Source organism: Prinia subflava, chromosome 19 (genome assembly GCF_021018805.1).
Source record: "Prinia subflava isolate CZ2003 ecotype Zambia chromosome 19, Cam_Psub_1.2, whole genome shotgun sequence".
NCBI classification, from domain to species: Eukaryota; Metazoa; Chordata; class Aves; order Passeriformes; family Cisticolidae; genus Prinia; species Prinia subflava.
Window position 1 is genome coordinate 1,096,154 of NC_086265.1, and position 18,640 is coordinate 1,114,793.

Sequence of the window (18,640 nt, forward strand, 5' to 3'; positions counted from 1 at the left end):
TCCTGCCTAACTCAGCTACCCACAGCCTTGAAATTCAGGGCAAGAATGTGCAAAAGCAAAGCGCAGAAAGACAGAAAAGAGGAAATGAAGTTTTTCCCTGTTACCTGAAGCAGTGCTGGGTGGCAAAGCAGCTCCCAAACCAACTCTGCCACACAAAGGAGGAAAGGGAAAGCAGCCCAGCTTGCAGGCAGCTCTCACAATGCAGAGGTGAAACTCTTGGCAGGCAGAAGGTAATTCCACTGGAGACAATAAGAGCTGGCCAAGAGATTCTCTGCCTGTCAGGCCAGCAGGAAGCTCTGGTGCTGCAGCCAAGCCCTGCCTTTCCCAACACTTGGGACAATCGTGGCATCTCCGTGCTCCTCCTGGGCTATCCTGAGGTTTCTTGTGCCTGAAGCTGCGAGCAGATCGAGTTTCCTCAAGATGAATGAGCAATGAGGATGTCTCTGAACATTCAAATCCTTCTTTGCTTCTGATAGCTGCAACTCCTCTCTTCAATTGTGCCTGCTCAAGGTTTTTCCAGAAAAGCAGCAGAACAGAGCCTGCTCTGAAACTGTTAATTGTTCTCCAAAACATCATTAATTTCAGAGTGGTTATTTTTAAGATAGTTGGTCTGTTGCCTCAGCTCTAATTACATTTCTCATGTCAATTAATTAAAACCATGCTAAATGAAATGCCAGTTTTTATTTAAAGTTTAGGGGGAAAAAAATCATGGGATACAATTAGATGTTACCAGACGTGATCTCAGCAGGTTTTCAATTATTCTATGGATAATACATCCCTAATTCAATACAAAGCTGTAATTAAGAATGTAATTAACTTGTGGCATTCTACTGATGTCATACACCACAAGAACACAGTGCAGAATCCTTAATGGATTGGTCTGTTTCATCGAGGATGAATTAGGCACATAAAAATAATTTATTATGGGAGCTTGGCCAACACAATGGCCACATCCAAAAAACAGAGTACAAAACCAACTTTGTCCTGTCCAGGACGATCTGGCAGGAACCCAGATCTGCACCTGCTGCTGAATGGGTGGGTTTCCCTTCAGAGGCAGGTGAGAGCAGGTCCCTGCCCCAGCAGCAGTGGGAGCTGCCTGCTGCTGCACGGAGCTGTTCTCTGTGCTCAGCACACACAGCTGCATGGAGCTGAGCTGCTGAGCTCTGGCTGCAATAAAAACCTGCTTTCCAGTCTGGGTTTTATCTGCAGCACATCCCATCTCTGTGCTATCACACCACTTCAGCTCAGGAGAAACCCTCCAGGTCACTTCTGCTTATTAGAGGCAGGTTTCTGAAACACAGACTGCTCCGCTGTGCTGTCTAAACCACAGATTTCTGCTCTCAGTTACAATTATTTGAACACCACCATCTCCTTAGATGTTTTTAATACAGGACATTTAAGAGAGGAAAAAGAGAATAAGGTACATTTCCTGAGGAAACCAAAACAGGTCCCAGAAAAAAGCCCTCAGAACTACAAATAACTGCTCTCTGTTCACACAGTAAAAAGAACCTACAAAATATTTATTTTTTCTTTCAAGTAAGCCCTCTTTCAGGAGGGATAGGAGGATAAAAGCTTGAATTATCAGCTAAAGAATCTCCTGTGCTATAGTTCAGTGGTGATGTGTCAGTAAACAGATGAAAATATCATCAGCTAAGGCACCGACAGCCACTCAGGAAGTATCAAGGAACTCTAGAGCTATTGAACAGACTCGTATGAGACTTTAAAAGAGAACGCTTCTGTTTATCTTTCTCTCTAAATACTCGGTATTTCCCTTTCTTTAAAATAAATTAATTAATGGAGTGTCTTAAGCCTATTTCTGCTCCTTGCTGAAGGAAATTACCACTTTGACATTCAAATAAAGTTTCATTCTGTAAGCTGACTGTAAGGAACTTCATACAATGGACAACGTAATTCTCAAAGCATTGACCACTACACTTAAAAAATCTGTAAGTGGATTTCCCCAGCTTCACTGTCCATAGCTTAATTAGCAGGAATATTTATAAAGATCTTAAAGAAAGTCTGACTTTTGTTGTTGAAGCCTAGAAAAAAATTTACATTTGATCCCAAAAAATGTATCCCATTAAAAACTGGGGGAGGTTCTTGTAATATTTTTATCAACCATACAGGTCAATACCATTCTTGACCTTCAACGTGCTCAGCCTTTTCTGCAATGTGTTGAATCCTCATTCCCTGACAGCTGCAAAGAGCTTTTAGGGGATTCTACAATATCTGAAATCTGGTGGGGGAAAAATATTTCTTCTGCATGCAGTGTGCAGAGAGGGAAAGGCAAATCCTTCTGACACTGCTCAGAGCACACACAGCAAGCCAAAGGTGACCACTTGATTGATTTATAGGAAAACGTTGCACTGAGACTCTTTTTTTTTCCTGCCCTCTGCTCAGAGACCTGAAGAAGTCAAAAAGCCACAGGTTTTCCTTGCCATGACCTGCATGGTTGGTAAATTTTCAAAGCATGCACAGTTCCAAACTGCATTTGGGCCCACCACCTCCTCCTCCAGGGATCCCAACATCCTTCCACTGATGGATTCCATCCTCCACGTCCATTTGCTTTGGTTTCCTCACAAGTTCACTCTCCTGTGCTGAACTCTCAGCCAGTGACAGGGAAACACACACCAAACCCATCCTCTAGCAGCCAGCACATTAATCACTGAACATCACCAATAGAAAAATGTTCTCCAGCTCTTCCAGCCACAGAGATTCTATTCCTCCAAGCAGTTATCACATACAGACACACTCGAAAATTACCAGACATAGCTCTTTCAGTTTTCTAGAATACCACTCCAATAAACCTGAACCAGATGTTGCCTTTATATATTTTGCTAATGCTATCAGTTTTTAATCAAAACGGAGCTGACTAAATTCATGGTCTTGGTTAACAGCAAAGCTCCTTTGAATCACAAGATGTCTCTTTCAGATCAAAGCGGCACAGAAAGAGTCTGAGTTCAAATTTATTCTCGTGTATCCAGGGTCTTTCTTTAGGATTCTTACCCTTTTTCCACAGCTCAAGATGTTGGCACTTCATGAATCAATCTCAAAGGATATTAAAAGCAGCAGGAATAGCCTACAATGAGCCAGAAGGTTCCTTCACAAAAAAGAACGTTAAGTTTGCCAAGGAAAGCACTAAAAAAGTAATAAGGAAATCCAGACTTAAACTTAATTCATCCCCACATACATATGCATTAAGATACAGCCTTTAATGACAATTTATTTCTTCCAGAGTACCTCTGAGTAAGGCTGACAGAACAGACAGCTGCTCACCATTTCTTTATCATTATGTATAACCCCGTGCAGTCACTCAAGACACAATATTCAAGTGTTGCACTGAATTATGAACATTCTGATAAACTTTTTTGGCAGCTTATCATGGTACTATACAGCACACTTCAGAAATATTAATACATTTACTTACACAGCCCTTTGCTTGAACAGAATTTTCCATGATTTTAAAAGGCTGAAGTGCAGCACAGCAAAATTAGCAGCTACACTCTCAGAAGCATCTGCTAATACAGATGCCTAATTTAGAAAACCTGTGGCCTGATTTTCTGAAGGATTCAGTATTAGTGCAAGTTCTGATCAAATCTCCTGCCTCCATTAGGGACAGCTATAAAAAAATATCAAAGCATAACAGAAATGTGCCTTTTTTTCCCTCAGCACAGTGCTGTGCAGCAGGAACATGAACAGAATATAATTCCCCAGACTGTTACTAAACTTCTCTTTGTCCTTCTACAATCTTTGCTCCTTCCATGAGACACAAGTTAACCTGCAAACTTATCCAGCACGTCTGGCTACAGCAAGGGAAGATAAAAGAAGGATTCAGAAAATGGGAGAGGTGCTGAACGCCAAGGGAAATTTCAGAGAGGAAATATGAGATGCCTACAACCAGATATCCTCTGCCTATCTTCCTTCTGTGGCTTGCATTTGGTTCCTGAGAACAAGGCTGTGGTCTTGGAAGGGCTGTTAAACACATGTTCTAGGATGCTGCCACCAACACAGAGTGTGAAAAACCGGGAGAGCCACGTCATGCACCCAAATTCCAGAGCTGCTCCCAGTGAGACCCGGGGCGAGCCCTGCCATCCGCACACCTTGCAGCTCCTGTACCAACCAGAGCCCGAGAGCCCAGACAATCCCCTCCTCCAGCCCCACACTGGGATTTTTCCCAGGAAGCTCCATCCTGTGTGCAAAGCGAGTCAGCAGGCCCTGGAGGAGCACCTTAACCCTTGGCGTGCCCTGAGTGCTCTCCTTGGGAGAAGGAGGCACTGGGAGCTCTGCTGCTCTCGCTGCACATGGGGCCCACCACGGCTCACCAAGAGGAACAGACCCAGGAAAACCCATCTGCAGCTCTGCCATCCCTGCAGCCTGCTCCCCAAGGACAAGCTCCCAGGATAACGCTGCTGCCACCACCTCAATGCTGCATGAACAGCAGACCAAACACAATTTTCAGGCTCAAAAAGTCTGGCAACTTTGAATAGATTTTTCGTGGAATTAGACCAAAAGCTTCAAAATATTTTCATCCCCCTTTTTATGTGGCTTTTTGTAATGCAGGGACGTGTTTGCAGGAGTTATCTGCAGTCATGAATCTTACTTAGTAAAAATGAATGCTAGCATTCATACATCATCATCACTTCAGAAAGAGAGATTAAGGAAAACACCATCTATCTTTGCCTCCAAAAGTGAAAATCACAGGATTTAACCCAACTAGTGCTGCTCCTGGAAATGGTTCTAGCTGGCTAGAACTCAGGATTCTCCAGCTGCCTTTGTTCTCAGAAACAACTGAACCACTTCACAGACTCTTCTGAATCAGTCAGAAAACACAAGCATGAAAAGCCTCGGCTAAAACTGCTACAGCTTGAGAAAGTCACACTTTAAAAGTATTACAGTGCAGAGTGTTGAACAGTTACTCTAAGTGTGACTTTCTGATCATGGGTATCTGCCACTTTTTAGATAGAAAAACGTGATTAGACTCATTTTTAAACTCCCAATTCAGACCAAAACCCCCTCAGTTTTACTGCACTTCCCTGGCTTCCTTTTCAACATAACACCTATCCACTAGGAAATATCACATATGCAATGAATTAGACCACAGGCCTTTCATCTCCAACTGCTTTGAAATGTCACTTAGTAAACCCAGTAGAGTTTGTTTTCCCAATGAAAAAAGATTTCTCCACTAAATCTTCACATCGGGAATGTACCATGTGGTTTGCATTTTTTGTTCTTCAAAATAGTCTCCCAAAAGCTCACACTGTTTGATTTCATTTTCAGTTAAGAGGAGCTAAAACCTGAAATGTGGTGAGACAAATTAAAAATTATTAAAGGGAGGTTGGGGGGGTGTATATTCACCCTGTACTTATGCAGAGTGCTGTTTACTTTTGTGCCGTTTTAGTATAGTAAATTTCAATATAAACCCAAGTGTATTTCTTCACTAACAGAAATTTAACAAAAGCAGAGGCAGGCAACTCCCAGCTTGTTTTCTAAGAAGGTTGGACAGCTTATTAGAGTGATATTTGGATAACCAAATGCACAAAACAGAGCACAGGTAAACAGAAAAGGGAGCTTTTCTCCCCGCTTTGATGCCCAGAAATACAGACTTACTCTGCAGATGGAAGAAAGGTCCTTTGGGAGTCAAAACATCCCATCAATGTGAATTATCCTCTGCAAGCATTCCTCACTCTTCTGTGATCATTGGAGCAGAGAGCGGTTTAGACTCTTAGCTTTATCTAGAGGTCTGTGCAAACAGGGTGAATTCCCAAAAAGTGCTGGCCACTTACCAGGAGCTACAGGTCCCTGTGCTCACGGAAAAATAATTGTGTTGAATAAAGCTCACCTGCACTTACAGCACCAGTGTAAGGGTAAATTGCTGCACCAGTCCAAGACACAGGAAACACTTCCTCTAAAGCAGATGCCTGCATTTGGGAACTCAAACCAAACTCCTGAGCACAGGCCACTCACTGGATCACCAGTAACAATAACTTGAGCCATTACACTGACACCCCAAACAGTTTCAAGCCCCAGTTACCAGTAAGAACCAGAACACCCAAACTCCACAGTCCACCGATGAAAATGCTCTGCTTTCTTCCCTCCCTCTCTCACATCACCCCGCTGGATCAGGTGGAAACAACTCTGACATTCTCAGGAGTTCTCAGCACCAGATGAAGCCAGAAACAGCACATGAACCATCATTTGATAAAGTCAGGGATGAAATGGGGAACTGCTGTGCTGACAAAACCCCACAGCAAAATTCCACCAAAACTCAGCCTCTCTCTTCGTCCAAACTGTGCAAGGCTACTGCATGACACAGGGCAGAGAAGGAAAATTCTGGTTACATTTTATTCCTTTAGAGGTGAAAACCAAATGAGTAATCAAGGATAAATACATTTAAAATGCCCCTACTTGTAACAGCCAAATAATTTGCATTAAATGCCCTTTAATAAGCTGAGCAAATGGACTCAGATTGTTTCAAACATCCTCCCATGAAGGATACTGGAACAGTTATATTTGAACTGTACCTATCACTTATAAAGAGAATAATTATCATGAAAAGAGAGAAATTTCCAAAGTCACTTCAACTCTGACACAGTCTAGCAGTGCCAAATTACACCTGGCATCCTGAACTTTCTCCTCTTCCAACAAAGGAATATGTAAATGCTGGGAGGGGAGGAATCAGTGTAAACTATTATCTGTCTGTGAGTGACACTGTGAATGTCTGACACATCACACCCAGTTTGTTCACTGGAAGGGAAATTGCATGGAAAACAAGGTGGGCTGAAGGCATTTTACCAAGCAACCATGACTTGTTAGATAAATAAACTCTGTCAGCCAACAGCTTTTGCCAGTGCCTTGGCAGGTGTTCATGTACAAGTTCTAACACTAAAAGCTCATCTTTAACTTTAGAAAAGTCCACAGTCAGAAAATAATGAACTAGGAAAAGTCAAGAGAAACTAATGAGCCCTGGAGACCCACGGCTCCAATCTGACACACCCTTATTAAAGGAAAAGAGAAGGGAGGGAGGTGCAAGAGGCACAAAAGTGCAAAAAAATGTCAGAACACTGCTAAAGTCTAAACGTGTTTGGAAGCACTGTTGAATTGATTTGGTCTATAAAGCTGAGAGGTGCATTTCAGGGTCTAGATCAGGATCCAAATTTTAGAGGCACTCAGAACTGTAGATTCAGTTCCAATTCACATCTCAGCAACTGACAAAGGTGGATCCTCTTCCTCTTCTCAAAACAAAAACAAATCAATGTAAGTTCTGTTCAAAGGAACCATTTGCATTTTGTGACTTTCCTGAACAATGTTGCCTACAGGCATGATTTTTTTACCTCAAACCAGTCCTGACATGACTGCACTCCAGGATCATGTTTAAATGTCATCTGATGATTCCTATTAAAGTGCCACAGTTTCATCGCTACAGCTAATTTAATTCTAAATGAATCTTCAAAACCAAGACTAAAGTTCAATGGAGGCCTGAAGCTTTGAGGACTTGTGAAGCTTTGAGCCTGAACTACAGAGATATCCAACTTTAATCCGTGAAACAGCCACAGCAACACGCGAATCTCTGGTTCTTTGAATAAGGGTATAATGCAATAAAGACCTTCCAGATGGACCTTGCACTACAGGTGTTCCCACATTTGTCTTTCAAGACCAGGCAGCGCCAACCCTTTTATCTCCAGACTGCTCAGGACACTCCAAAGGAAAAAGGACAATATTCTAATTCCATTATGTCACATACAATTGGAAAAAAAATTCCTTTTACCAGCTTGCTGACATTCCAAAGCATAACATATCTGCTTATGGAATCAATATGAAAATGTAACTAATGGGCAGCTGCAGTGAATTGTTGAGCACTATCATGTGATCCTGATCTTTTATCAGAGTGGGCTTATCTCAGTAAAAATGAAGCAGCAATAATTCACTGTAGTCCCTGTTCAGCTGCAGGTACTATTGTAAAAAGAGCCTGCAATTGACCCCAAAGTAAAAAAAAATACTTTTCCTATCCACATTATGATAGCAAAAAGGTAATCAAGTCATTTCCATTTTACAGATGAACAAATGAAATGTGACAGGTTAGCTCAGCATTCACATCTGCACATACAGCTGGGGAGAGAATTACAGAAAATAGGGAACACTTAGAATTCCTTGCTCTTCCCTCTTCTCACTGTGATGGAATGACAAGGGAGCATGTTCAACACATATACATGGGAAGAGAGTTCCCTCTTTCTGAATTCCTTTAATAGATTTCTTTCTGGAATTATCAAGGGTATAATTATGAAAAAGAGAAGCACAAAGGCATTTGATACAGTATGAGCTCAGTAACATCTGTCATAAAACACTGTCTTTTTGAGCACCTACAAAAGATAGAAAATATAGCAATTAGTCACTCTGCCAAAGAAAACAACTTATTTCAATAGTAAATCTAAAAGACAAAGATTTGAAGGCACAGGAGGATAGACACAAGAGACCCAGCCAAGAAGAATCACAAGCTCATGCAGTGTCTCATGAGCTTTTCCAGGAGGCAGAGCCTTCACACTCAGGTTAGGCAGGTGAGGTACAGCTCTCCTTGGCTACTGGTGCCAAACCCCAGCACAGACAAAGTCACCCAACAAACATTTCACAGCACAGACACTGCCCAGAAAACGTGGAGCCCTTTCTAGCAGTACCACCCATATGGTGTATGAGTGGAGTCTAAATCCCAAATTGTAGCTGTGCTCAAGGAGAAGCATCTTCTCCATCTGAACAGCTCAATGCTGCACAGCTGCAGCCATGAAACATCACCCGATTTCACATCCCACCAAAAGAGCAGAGATAGAGAAAGCCTAGATTAAACTCATCATTAAAAATGTGGGAGTGCAAGGAATAACAACAAAGTACACTATGAACTATGACAAAGCTGTAAGACAAATCCACGCTCTGTAAGATTTTACATAAATCTGTAGCAAAACTGAAACCCTCATGAGTTTTTAGGATATTGTTCACAGGTAGGTATCCACCCCTCACTAAGGGGCAGCCAGATTCAATCTCCCTCTTCCCTCATGTTCTGATCAGTGAAAATTAACCAGTATTGAGAAGTCAATACTATATTAACTTCCCCACAGTAGTTATTTATTCTATTTGCTATTCTTTATTTCATGCCAGCAGAGTGAGAGGTCATTTGATTCTACAGTGCAAAAATCAAACATTCTGGCTGTTTCCAGAGAGATATGAAATTAGAAAGTAAAAAACCCTACCACTTGAAGTCGTGAAAAAACGATTTAAAAGAATAAAGACAGATAAGGCATAATTACTGTCTGCAGCAGCACACCCACAGCACCAACCCAACAACAGCTGGAAATGAGCGTGTGGATCAAACAGACTTCACAGCAAATACAGGCACTGGTCAGGCCTCAGTCTGCAAACAGTCTGATGGCATTGTACAGCGACTGGCACGGTAATTCAGCTGCAGCCAGCAGCAATTAAAATTGGTAATTAAATCATGGAGCACAGGGCCTGACTCCGTGCCCACCTGAGGGAGGTTCCAGCTGGTGACAAGGGGCACTGGAGCAGGACACACCACAGAAGGTGTGTGCCCACCCGTGCAGCTCTGCTTCTCCTCCCTCCCTGCTCCAGGAGAGTGTCCTGCTGGCACAGAGCGTGGGTGCACAAGGGTGGGCACTGCCCTGCCCACAGCTCGGAGTCCTGCAGGGAACACCTGAACTGCCAGGGCAGGCTCACCCTGGCAGGCACACGCCCGGTGCACGGCAGTTCCCACAGCTCTGAGCTCTAAGGACACATCGACTCTGTCCCTGTCACAAGCAAAATTATCCTTTCAAATGTTGCTAACTTGACATCCCATCAAATCACCCAAGCACTGTTTTCTCAGCGATCTCCCAGGTCTCCTCCTGACATGTTCCATCAGTGCTTCTCAAACAAGAGGTCAGCAACTGTCTCTAAACAAAGGAAAATCCAGAGTTTCTACCCCCGCCCCCCTCCACGAGCTCTGTTCTTGTAAACCACTGAATTCTTGGCTGAAGTTCTGGAAAAGAAAAAAAAAAATTCAATCTGAGGCAGATGCTTGGCACAGAGTACTTTAGCTGAAACAGTTAATGGCCAGGGAATTTATAAGAAACTAAAACCAAGCTCTCCTAATGACAACTCTAATAAGAAGTAGTGCTACCAACCCTGTTTGAAATAATAGTGCAAAAAACTCAGGGTTTGTGGCTTTCTTTGGTTTGTTGGGGGGTGGTGATGGTGTGTGTTTGGTTTGGGCTCAGGAAAATAGTTTTATCTTAAGCATCAAAAATCACATTCTACCTGCATGAGGAAATGGCAGTATATTAATGTAAGCCTCACTTTTATTTGTTCAGCGTGATACAGAACCAGCAAAATGAGAAAAAAGCCCACCCGATATGGAAATCAAAGCTGCATCATTTACAGAGTGCCTCTCATGTTCTCTAACCTCTCAGTGTTTAATATCCTGCAGTGGATATACAATGTAAGCAACTCCCAGAACAATCCCTTTTTTCCCCTGCAGTGTCCCAGGGACAAATTAAAGCCATACCACTGCAACTGCAGGACCCAGCTCAGCTCTGCTGTCCCTCCCCCTTCTTGCTTATTCAAGCAGTAAGTTGATCCCAAGGTGATACAAACTCACCCTTTATTTTAAAAAAAAAGTGTATTCCATGTGCTTTATCTCCCCTGAAGCAGTTTCCAGAGGAATTAGAGGCACACCAGGGTTGGCACAAGAAGGGTTTGGGAGAGGGCAGAAACCTGGCAACATCAATTTCCATTGGCCCAATCTGGTAAGAACAGCACCCTCAGGCAGTACAACTGGTTAGAAAATGGAATTTCACAAGGACAGAATCAAACACTTCAAAAGTTAACTTTCACTCTTAATCAGAAGGAAAAATTAAATGGTTACATAAAGTTACAATGCTTTTCAGAAGCGAGAAGAAATTATTAACAAAAAGAAGACGTTTGACCTTACCCATGGCTCTTGTAACCCCAGTGGATGGCAAACTCAGGTTAAATTCTTGCAGGGTACAATAAAAGTGCCCACTTCAGGGGACTTGTGTGGCTGCTCACAGCTGTCAAGCTGCTAAAACTGCACACTTGTAAGAGGAGGCTTTGGCTAATGACAGTGGCACTACAACCAGCATGATCTCTGTTATTCAAGCAAAAAAAAGAGCCAGAAAAGGCTGTCTCCAAGCACAAAGTTACTGACCCAAGATGTCAGCGCTGCAATTGGAAGACATTAGCACATTTCTTAAGTGTAGTGGCAAAGAACCACTTAGTCCCAATGTACTTCCCTAACGAAAAGTTCACTTAATTGAGCAGGGCTGCAAAGCTGCCAGTAATTTCAGTGATGGGGATGACACTTTGTTTATGGAATCCAAGCTCTACAGATTAATATGCTTTAGACTAGCAAGGTAAATAGAAGAGTACACTCACTGGGTCATTTCACTAGATACAGCTGAAAAGAAAAATGCTGACCTGAGGCTGTGTATTGACCCAAAAAAATGTGAACAAATAGATAAAGAGAGAGTATTTCCATTTGCTAACTAAAACACAGGCACTGCTGGGCTGAAATTCTTTCCAAAGCGAGATGCATCCGCAGGCTTTTACCAGATACCTCTAAGTGAGGAGACTGCAGAAGCTATGAACTTTCAATGCACCATTTGTCCGTCCCTGTTTCAAAGGGGTCACATCTGTCACTAGAGCCTGAGCCAGTCCACAGAACACAAAACAGTACAACTGCTTGAAGAGCTGAACACTGTGAAACTGTTTTGCCAGGGTACTGAGTCTGTAAGGAAGGCTGAATAAAATATAAAGGACTCAGGCCTCTAAGAGCAAGTCAGGACAAGACTTTGAACTAGACAAAAACAACTTTTCTGGCCAGAAAGTTATTGCTAATGACTATGAAGGACAGGCAAGTCCAATTTCAGCCAAATACCTTAAGCTAACACCTTACAGTTTCCCAAAATATTGCCTTTCTTTTTTATCACTGGAGTATTTTTATCACTGCAGTGTTTAGACACTAAACAAACCAAACAGTCCCACTGGACAAGGTGGCCAAACCAGGGTCAAGTCTTTCCCCAGAGTGGCAATCCCAGTGGATAAGAGACAGAGGGAAAGAGAGAAATGATTGACAGGAACATCAAGGCAGGGGTAATCCTGACAGCAGAGACCAGGTACAGTTCCTGTAGCAGCCTTCCTCGCACTAAACCCGCTCCTCTTTGGAATCAGCTCTCCCTCCTGCACAGCAAATGTCTCCTCCAAAGAGATGCACAGCTATGACTGGAAATCACCCACAACATGCATTTGCTTCCCCTCACATTTACCTTTTTACCATCGCTAGTAGATGGTTTTCCATCACTGCCCTTACACACCAGTTCTCTCCTTGTTGCCATTTTACATCTTTTATCAGAATATGCTTTTTGTGTCTCTGGGAATAGCTGGGACACATCTAGTGGAGCCTGCCAGATACGAACCCCTGCCAAAATCTCCCTGTAGCAGCACACACTTGCATGCAAAGAAAAAGTTTTCCCTAGAGAAAACTGGGATTCTGCACACAAAATCTCTGACGCCTCTTTAATGGCATGATCACACCTTGAACGATTGCAGGCTTTAATTTAATTATTTGTCACTTAACTATCTTAGATAGACACAACCTTAACCACACCTGGGAACAAAAGCTCTGAAGGATTTACTGCAGAGGGGCATTACCTCGAAAATTCTAACCAGGAAAAAGTTTGCATTCCAGCACTTTTGGCAAATTTGCCATTATTCACAGAGTTTCTGGCTATTCCTTACACACCACCTTTTCAGCAGCACTGAACTTCTGCTTTGTCATTAGAGTGTAAAAACATGGAACTAAATCCCAAATCACAATAAACCCCATCCCTTCATCCCAATGAACAGAATATGTCAATACTTACTAATATTTGGCCATTTAAGAAAACATCACATTGTGCTGTTTTAGTACCTAATTTTACACAGATATTTAGTTCTGCAATTCAAGAGCCAGACACACATTTATGCATTAGAAAAGCGATTACAGGGATGATATTTTATATCACAGTCATGCACTTAGAAGCAGCTTTGAACAGCCATTTGTAGTGCAACTGCTGGGTGTTTTACTAGGTAAGTACGGTGTCTAATAAACTTTGATCTACTACCAAATATGAAAACAAAGTAAAGTGGAATATTAACAGCACTATCTCCATTTTGAAAGGGTTCTATCCAGAAGAGAGATTAGCCACTTATAAAAACTCCATGCAGCTATAATTTAACATAATGCAAGTTCCTGCTGTGCTCTTGGCAAGCACTAACGTGATGAAATTGAGAAAAAGGAAATTTAGGAAGTTTCCCATAACCGTAGGGTATGCCATGCTACTGAACTTCCAAAATACAATATAAAAACACCTGGCTGCTTGATTAATTTTAAATCAGAATCAAACAACATTCAAGATAAAGAGCCTCAGTCAGTGTCCAGTGCAGTGTAACTAAAACAAGGCCGTGCTGCAGGGCTGTGGGACGAGGAAGGGCAGAGCAGAACCCCGGCAGGTGCTGTGCCAACCTATGGATGCACAGCTGTGTTTGCCTTTGTGCTCAAACACTGCTCCTGTACCTCAAATCCTGCTAACTCCATGCACCCCTCACAGCTGCTCCTGTTCAACACTTTCTTGCACTTACAGATGCTTGTGCAAACAAATCAGTTCTCTGGCTGTGCATCCTTAAAAGCTTTTTTAGGGCTTACTGTACCTGCAGTTCTGTAAGCCTTGTTCTGGCTCACTAATAGGAAAGCGAAGGTTCCCACTTATCTGTCCATCACCAAATGAAGTAAATCTGTACATGTGTGTTCACATTTAGCTCTGCCTCACAAAAGCTATTGAAATAAATAAATAATCTTCCTTCAAGCTCATGAATACATCCTATAGGCTATAAAGGGGCTTAAGCACATGCATTAGCACTTTGCTGAAAAGAGGTCATTTCCTGAAAGGAATATATATACACTTGGGATTTACTTATGTAAATACAATTTCACACACATCCTCTCCACCTAAAGAGCAGCCATCCAATAATTGGCATGTAAAACATGCGCTTGCACCTAATGCAGGAGCACTTTTGCACACTGACTTTTATATATCCTGGTCTGACTAGAGGCATGGCTTAAATTAAATGCCAAGCTTCTTCCTTGAGATTGAATGAATTAACATTATTGGCCAGATAATAACCCCAGCATAATGGCACACTGAGGCCTAAGGCAACATTTCAGGAGAATTTTCTTAGAAATTCAAGCCTGATAGGAGATGCTAATGAGTTTAGAGAAGTAAATATAGCTCTTTAAATAGCAAATGACAACTTGTCTATAACAGTGAGTTTCTCAGCACATTTACAAACGTTTTTGCTTGCGAGCTATAAAGTGACTTTCATTTAGTTGGACTTTAGCTCTCAAGAACAATCACTATCCTCACACGCCAACAAAGAGAGTGCAAATACACGAGGGGAGCGCAAATGAAACGCTCATTAAAGCTCCGCAGGAAACTATACAAACACCTTATTAAATAAGTTTAATTAAGTGGCTCTTTTCTAAATCATACAGTGCCCAACAATGCTGAGAGGCCAGCTCCCCGCTCAGAACCTCTGCTTTTCTCCCCTGAAGGAAAGCAATAGTTTGTCTTTTCTTCTGGCCGAGCAGAGCCCGGAGCAGCAGCTGGCAGTGCCTGGCTGGGGCACCACCCCCGACTTCTCCCGCATGGCTGAGACAACGCCGAGCCCGGTTCCGGCAGGGACAAACCGCTTAAGGAGGTGGGCTGTTCATAAACCTGCCCTGTGGCACTTTCTCCTGCCTTTAGGAAGAATCACAACCACCTATTTCTGTCGTGTAAGTACTTTCACAATAGAAATTTCACCAGTACAGGGGCACCTCATAGAGAAGTGTCCCTGCATCGGTGCCTACCTCAGCACATTGAGCCCGGTGCAAACGCTCCTGGAAGAGGATGCGCTTGTCAAAGCAGCCCCACAAAAGGGCAGGCACTCCTTGCAAACCTTAATCCCGTGCAGTCTCCGAAGGTGAGCACGAGGCTGACACAATTCTCACCTCCAGGCTACAGCGGTCAGACCAGAAACCTGCATTTTAGACTCTTCGCATCGGCACTTCCAGAGCGCGTCAAGTCACTGGGCCGTCCGATAATTTTAATGCACATTGAAATGACGGGCATAAAGAGGCCATGCAATTTTCTGCCAAGTACTTTGTTTTCCCTGCCGACCGGGGTGGGAAAAGTCCCTTTATGGATTGCTCCTGATCCCGCTCTTGCTTCACCCTTGAAATACTTCTGTACCTCTCACGGCTGCCTCCACAACCAACTGCCCGGGGAGAGAGGTTGGCAGGACTGGACCGAGCTGAACAATGAAGAGTCTTTTAAGAGTAATCTTCTTACCACAGTCAAAGAGCACCACTAATGCCAGCAGGATAAAGGGCAAAATTATGTTTTTATTCCTAGGAATGGCAACAACAGCAGGCATTGCAGATAGCTTAGGAAGTTTCCACAGCCTCGCACCCAGACGGGGAGGAGGGCATGGTTTAACAAAGCATCCACAACCATCATGTTTCGTCTGAGCAAAAATACAAGAAGTGTTGAGACACGGCAGTCACCCACTGCTCTGCACAGAAATCCCCCTCGGGAGCACGCACTGTCTGCATCCCTGAGCCACTTCAGAAGAGATCTGCCTTTGTCAAAGGAACTCTCTCATCACAGAAGTTCAGCGATGAGAAAAACCAGCTCCATCATTCCAATGACCTCTCTGCTAAGCCAAACCTGTTCCTCAGCTGTCCCTTTAGTCAAGATAACAAGCATCTTGTCCAACCCAGGTGACAGCTCTTCCATCCAGGCTCCGGATCTAACACCGCACAATTCCACTGTCATTTAAAGGACGCTATTCCCAAACACCGTCACCGTGCTGCTCTTGGAGCTTTCACCGCTGCCCAAATTCCGCTCCAACCCCCTCCCACAGAGCTCCTTTAACACAACGCAGTAATTAACACGCATCTGTAAAATCATCATCGCTGAGGACGGAAGCAAACTTTGCCCGATTCTCATCTTAGACAAACGCAAGCTCACAAGGTTTCCCACCATTCACATAACCGGGCAGAGAGAAAGCAGCAGAGAGAGGCAGAGACAGGATTTAAAGGAAAGGCAGGGGGGAGAGGAGAGCCAGCTCCGTTCACACGGCTGACAGGAGCACTCCGGGCTCGGGAAGGAGCCGCCCGTGCGCGATCAACTGGTGCCCGCTGCGCGCCCCCCGCGCCCCTTACCTCCGCAGAGCAGCGCTCCGAGCAGCAGCCCGGCCGCCCGCGCCATGCCGAGGGGCTGCCGAGGCGCCGGGCCACGTCCCGCCCGGCCCCGGGGCTCCGGGGGCTCCTCCGCCGTTAGCTCTTCGCGCCCGCCGTCCGCGCCATCGCTCCGAGCGCAGGCCCGCTCCGCGCTCCGCTCCGCGCCCTCAGCGCCGCTCCGCGCCCTCAGCGCCGCTCCGCGCCCTCAGCACCGCTCCGCTCCCTGCCCTCAGCGCCGCTCTGCGCCCTCAGCGCCGCTCCGCTCCCTGCCCTCAGCGCCGCTCCGCGCCCTGCCCTCAGCGCTGCTGCGCGCCCTCAGCGCCGCTCCGCTCCCTGCCCTCAGCGCCGCTCCGCGCCCTCAGCGCCGCTCCGCTCCCTGCCCTCAGCGCTGCTGCGCGCCCTCAGCGCCGCGCGCCACTGCGCGCCCTCAGCGCTGCTCCGCGAGCCGCTCCGCGCGCCACTCCGCGCCCTCAGCGCTGCTCCGCGAGCCGCTCCGCGCGCCACTGCGCGCCCTCAGTGCCGCGCGCCGCTCCTCGCGCCGCTCCGCGCCCTCAGCGCTAACCCCGGCGCGCACGGGCAGCGCCCATGGTGGCTCCCCCAGCCGGCATCGTTGACGCTCCCTGGGCAAAACTTTGGAAGCGGGTGAGCAAAGGGAGGGGAAGGTGCGTGAAGCGGCGCGGCTGGCGCGTCCCCACGGCCGCTGTCCGGCTGCGCTGGCCCCGAGCGCCCTCCGCCGCTTTCCCCGCCTTTCTGAGGGGCCGCGGCCGCGGCGCGCTCAGACACTTTTCCTGGGGAGGAGGGAGGGAGGGATGAAGGGAGGGGGCAGCGCTGAGTCCCACCCTCAGGGGCGTGAGGGGACGGGGACTCGGGGCTGAGGGAGCGATGGAGCGATGGAGCGGGACCGGCTGAGGGCTGAGCGGGGCTCGGGGCAGCGGGCACGGCAGCGAGGGGAGCCCCGGCGCGGGAGAGGGGCGCGGAGCGGAGGGATGGACCGAGCGGATCCGCCGCGGGCTCACCGCACCGCTCCCGCTGCGAGTAAAAACTGAAAAAATGGACAAGAAATGAGCCCTGTCAAAACACGAGAGTGCCTTGTGCGCGTTCCTCTCACAGAGGGAAAACCACCGCGAAACCCCTGGGCCCGCCCGTGTTTGCCCCACCGCTGTTTGCCCCATCTGTGTTTCCCCACCTCTGTTTCACCCAGCTCTGCCCCACCACCGCCTCCTCACCCTCTTGTTTCTCCTTTCGTACACGTTTTCAGCCCCATCTTCCAAACATAATTCACAGGCGGCCGTTTCATCTCTATTGCTTTAGTTTTGATGCTTTCCCCTGGGCATCCTGGGTAGCTCGCGTCTCTTTCCTCCTTCTTGTGGCAAAACAAGAAGTAAATATTTGTGGCCCAACAGTAAACACACTTCCAATAATATTTACCGTAGCTGTGGCACATAGCAAGCAAAGCGCAGGTTGGTAAGAAGTAGTATTTGAAATATACTGAGGGCAGAAATCACCTAAGCAGGGAAAAAAACCCTCCACAAATGCTCTGTGACAAAGCAATGCCTTAAAATGGTGGCTTGTTCCACAATCTGCTGGTTTTATCCTGAAAAATCAGGCTCTGATCCTTCAGGCAAATGCAGCCATTCCCCTGTAGCTGGCTAATCAACCAAAATCAGTGAGGTTCTGTCTGTAGTCAGTTCCTGAAAAAGGTGTCAAAGTTTATTAGTGGATATTACCCTAAACAAAAGGAGTAAAGCCTATTTTGGCAGATTCTAAAAAGCCTATTGTTCGTGCAAGACATTATCCCTGGTTTGATAAGCCAAGTCAGGAAAGAGTTCCTCAGCACAGAGATTTCCAGGAGGAACTGCAGAGAACTCTGTCAGCTTTGTGCTGTCATGGTTTTCATGATTTTATTGTCAGTAGCAGCTAATTCAAATGTGGAAAAAGCAGAGGGAGAATATCATATGGATGCAATTTCAACGTAATTTTTCCCACAAGAGTGTAAAGAAGCGTTTCTCATTGAAAAACTCATTCAAAAATGTGAAACTGCTTTAGTCTCTTCTGCTTGATTGTAGATTTTGCTAGACACTACAAATACTTGTTGGATGAGTTTAAATATAAGAATCCAGCAGTTGACAGTAAAGCACAGCAGCTATCAAACATTTATGTCCTGTATCTTGAATTTGTAGATAATGTAGACAATTCATCTCATTTATAAGAAAAAGCAGACATGGTGACAAGAAATGCTATTTCTTTCCAAGGCAACTTTCACTAAGGGACCAAAACCCAATCCTATCATAATTCATAAACTACCAGCATCTGTCTTCT

The 18,640-nt window shown here is 45.2% G+C and overlaps 1 protein-coding gene across 2 annotated transcripts in view; it reads right to left on the reverse strand.

Moving 5' to 3' along the window:
• Positions 1 to 17,099, reverse strand: part of TMEM132C (transmembrane protein 132C) — a 168,073-nt gene extending 150,974 nt beyond the window's left edge. The window contains exon 1 of one of the 2 annotated variants that reach the window (XM_063415993.1): positions 16,304 to 17,099. In XM_063415993.1, coding sequence (XP_063272063.1) covers positions 16,304 to 16,349 — 46 coding nt within the window. In that variant the 5' untranslated portion in view covers positions 16,350 to 17,099. Of the gene's footprint in view, positions 1 to 104; positions 230 to 16,303 lie in introns of those variants that run through there. The other variant, XM_063415994.1, reaches the window with a different exon arrangement.
• Between the last annotated feature and the right edge of the window lie 1,541 nt (positions 17,100 to 18,640).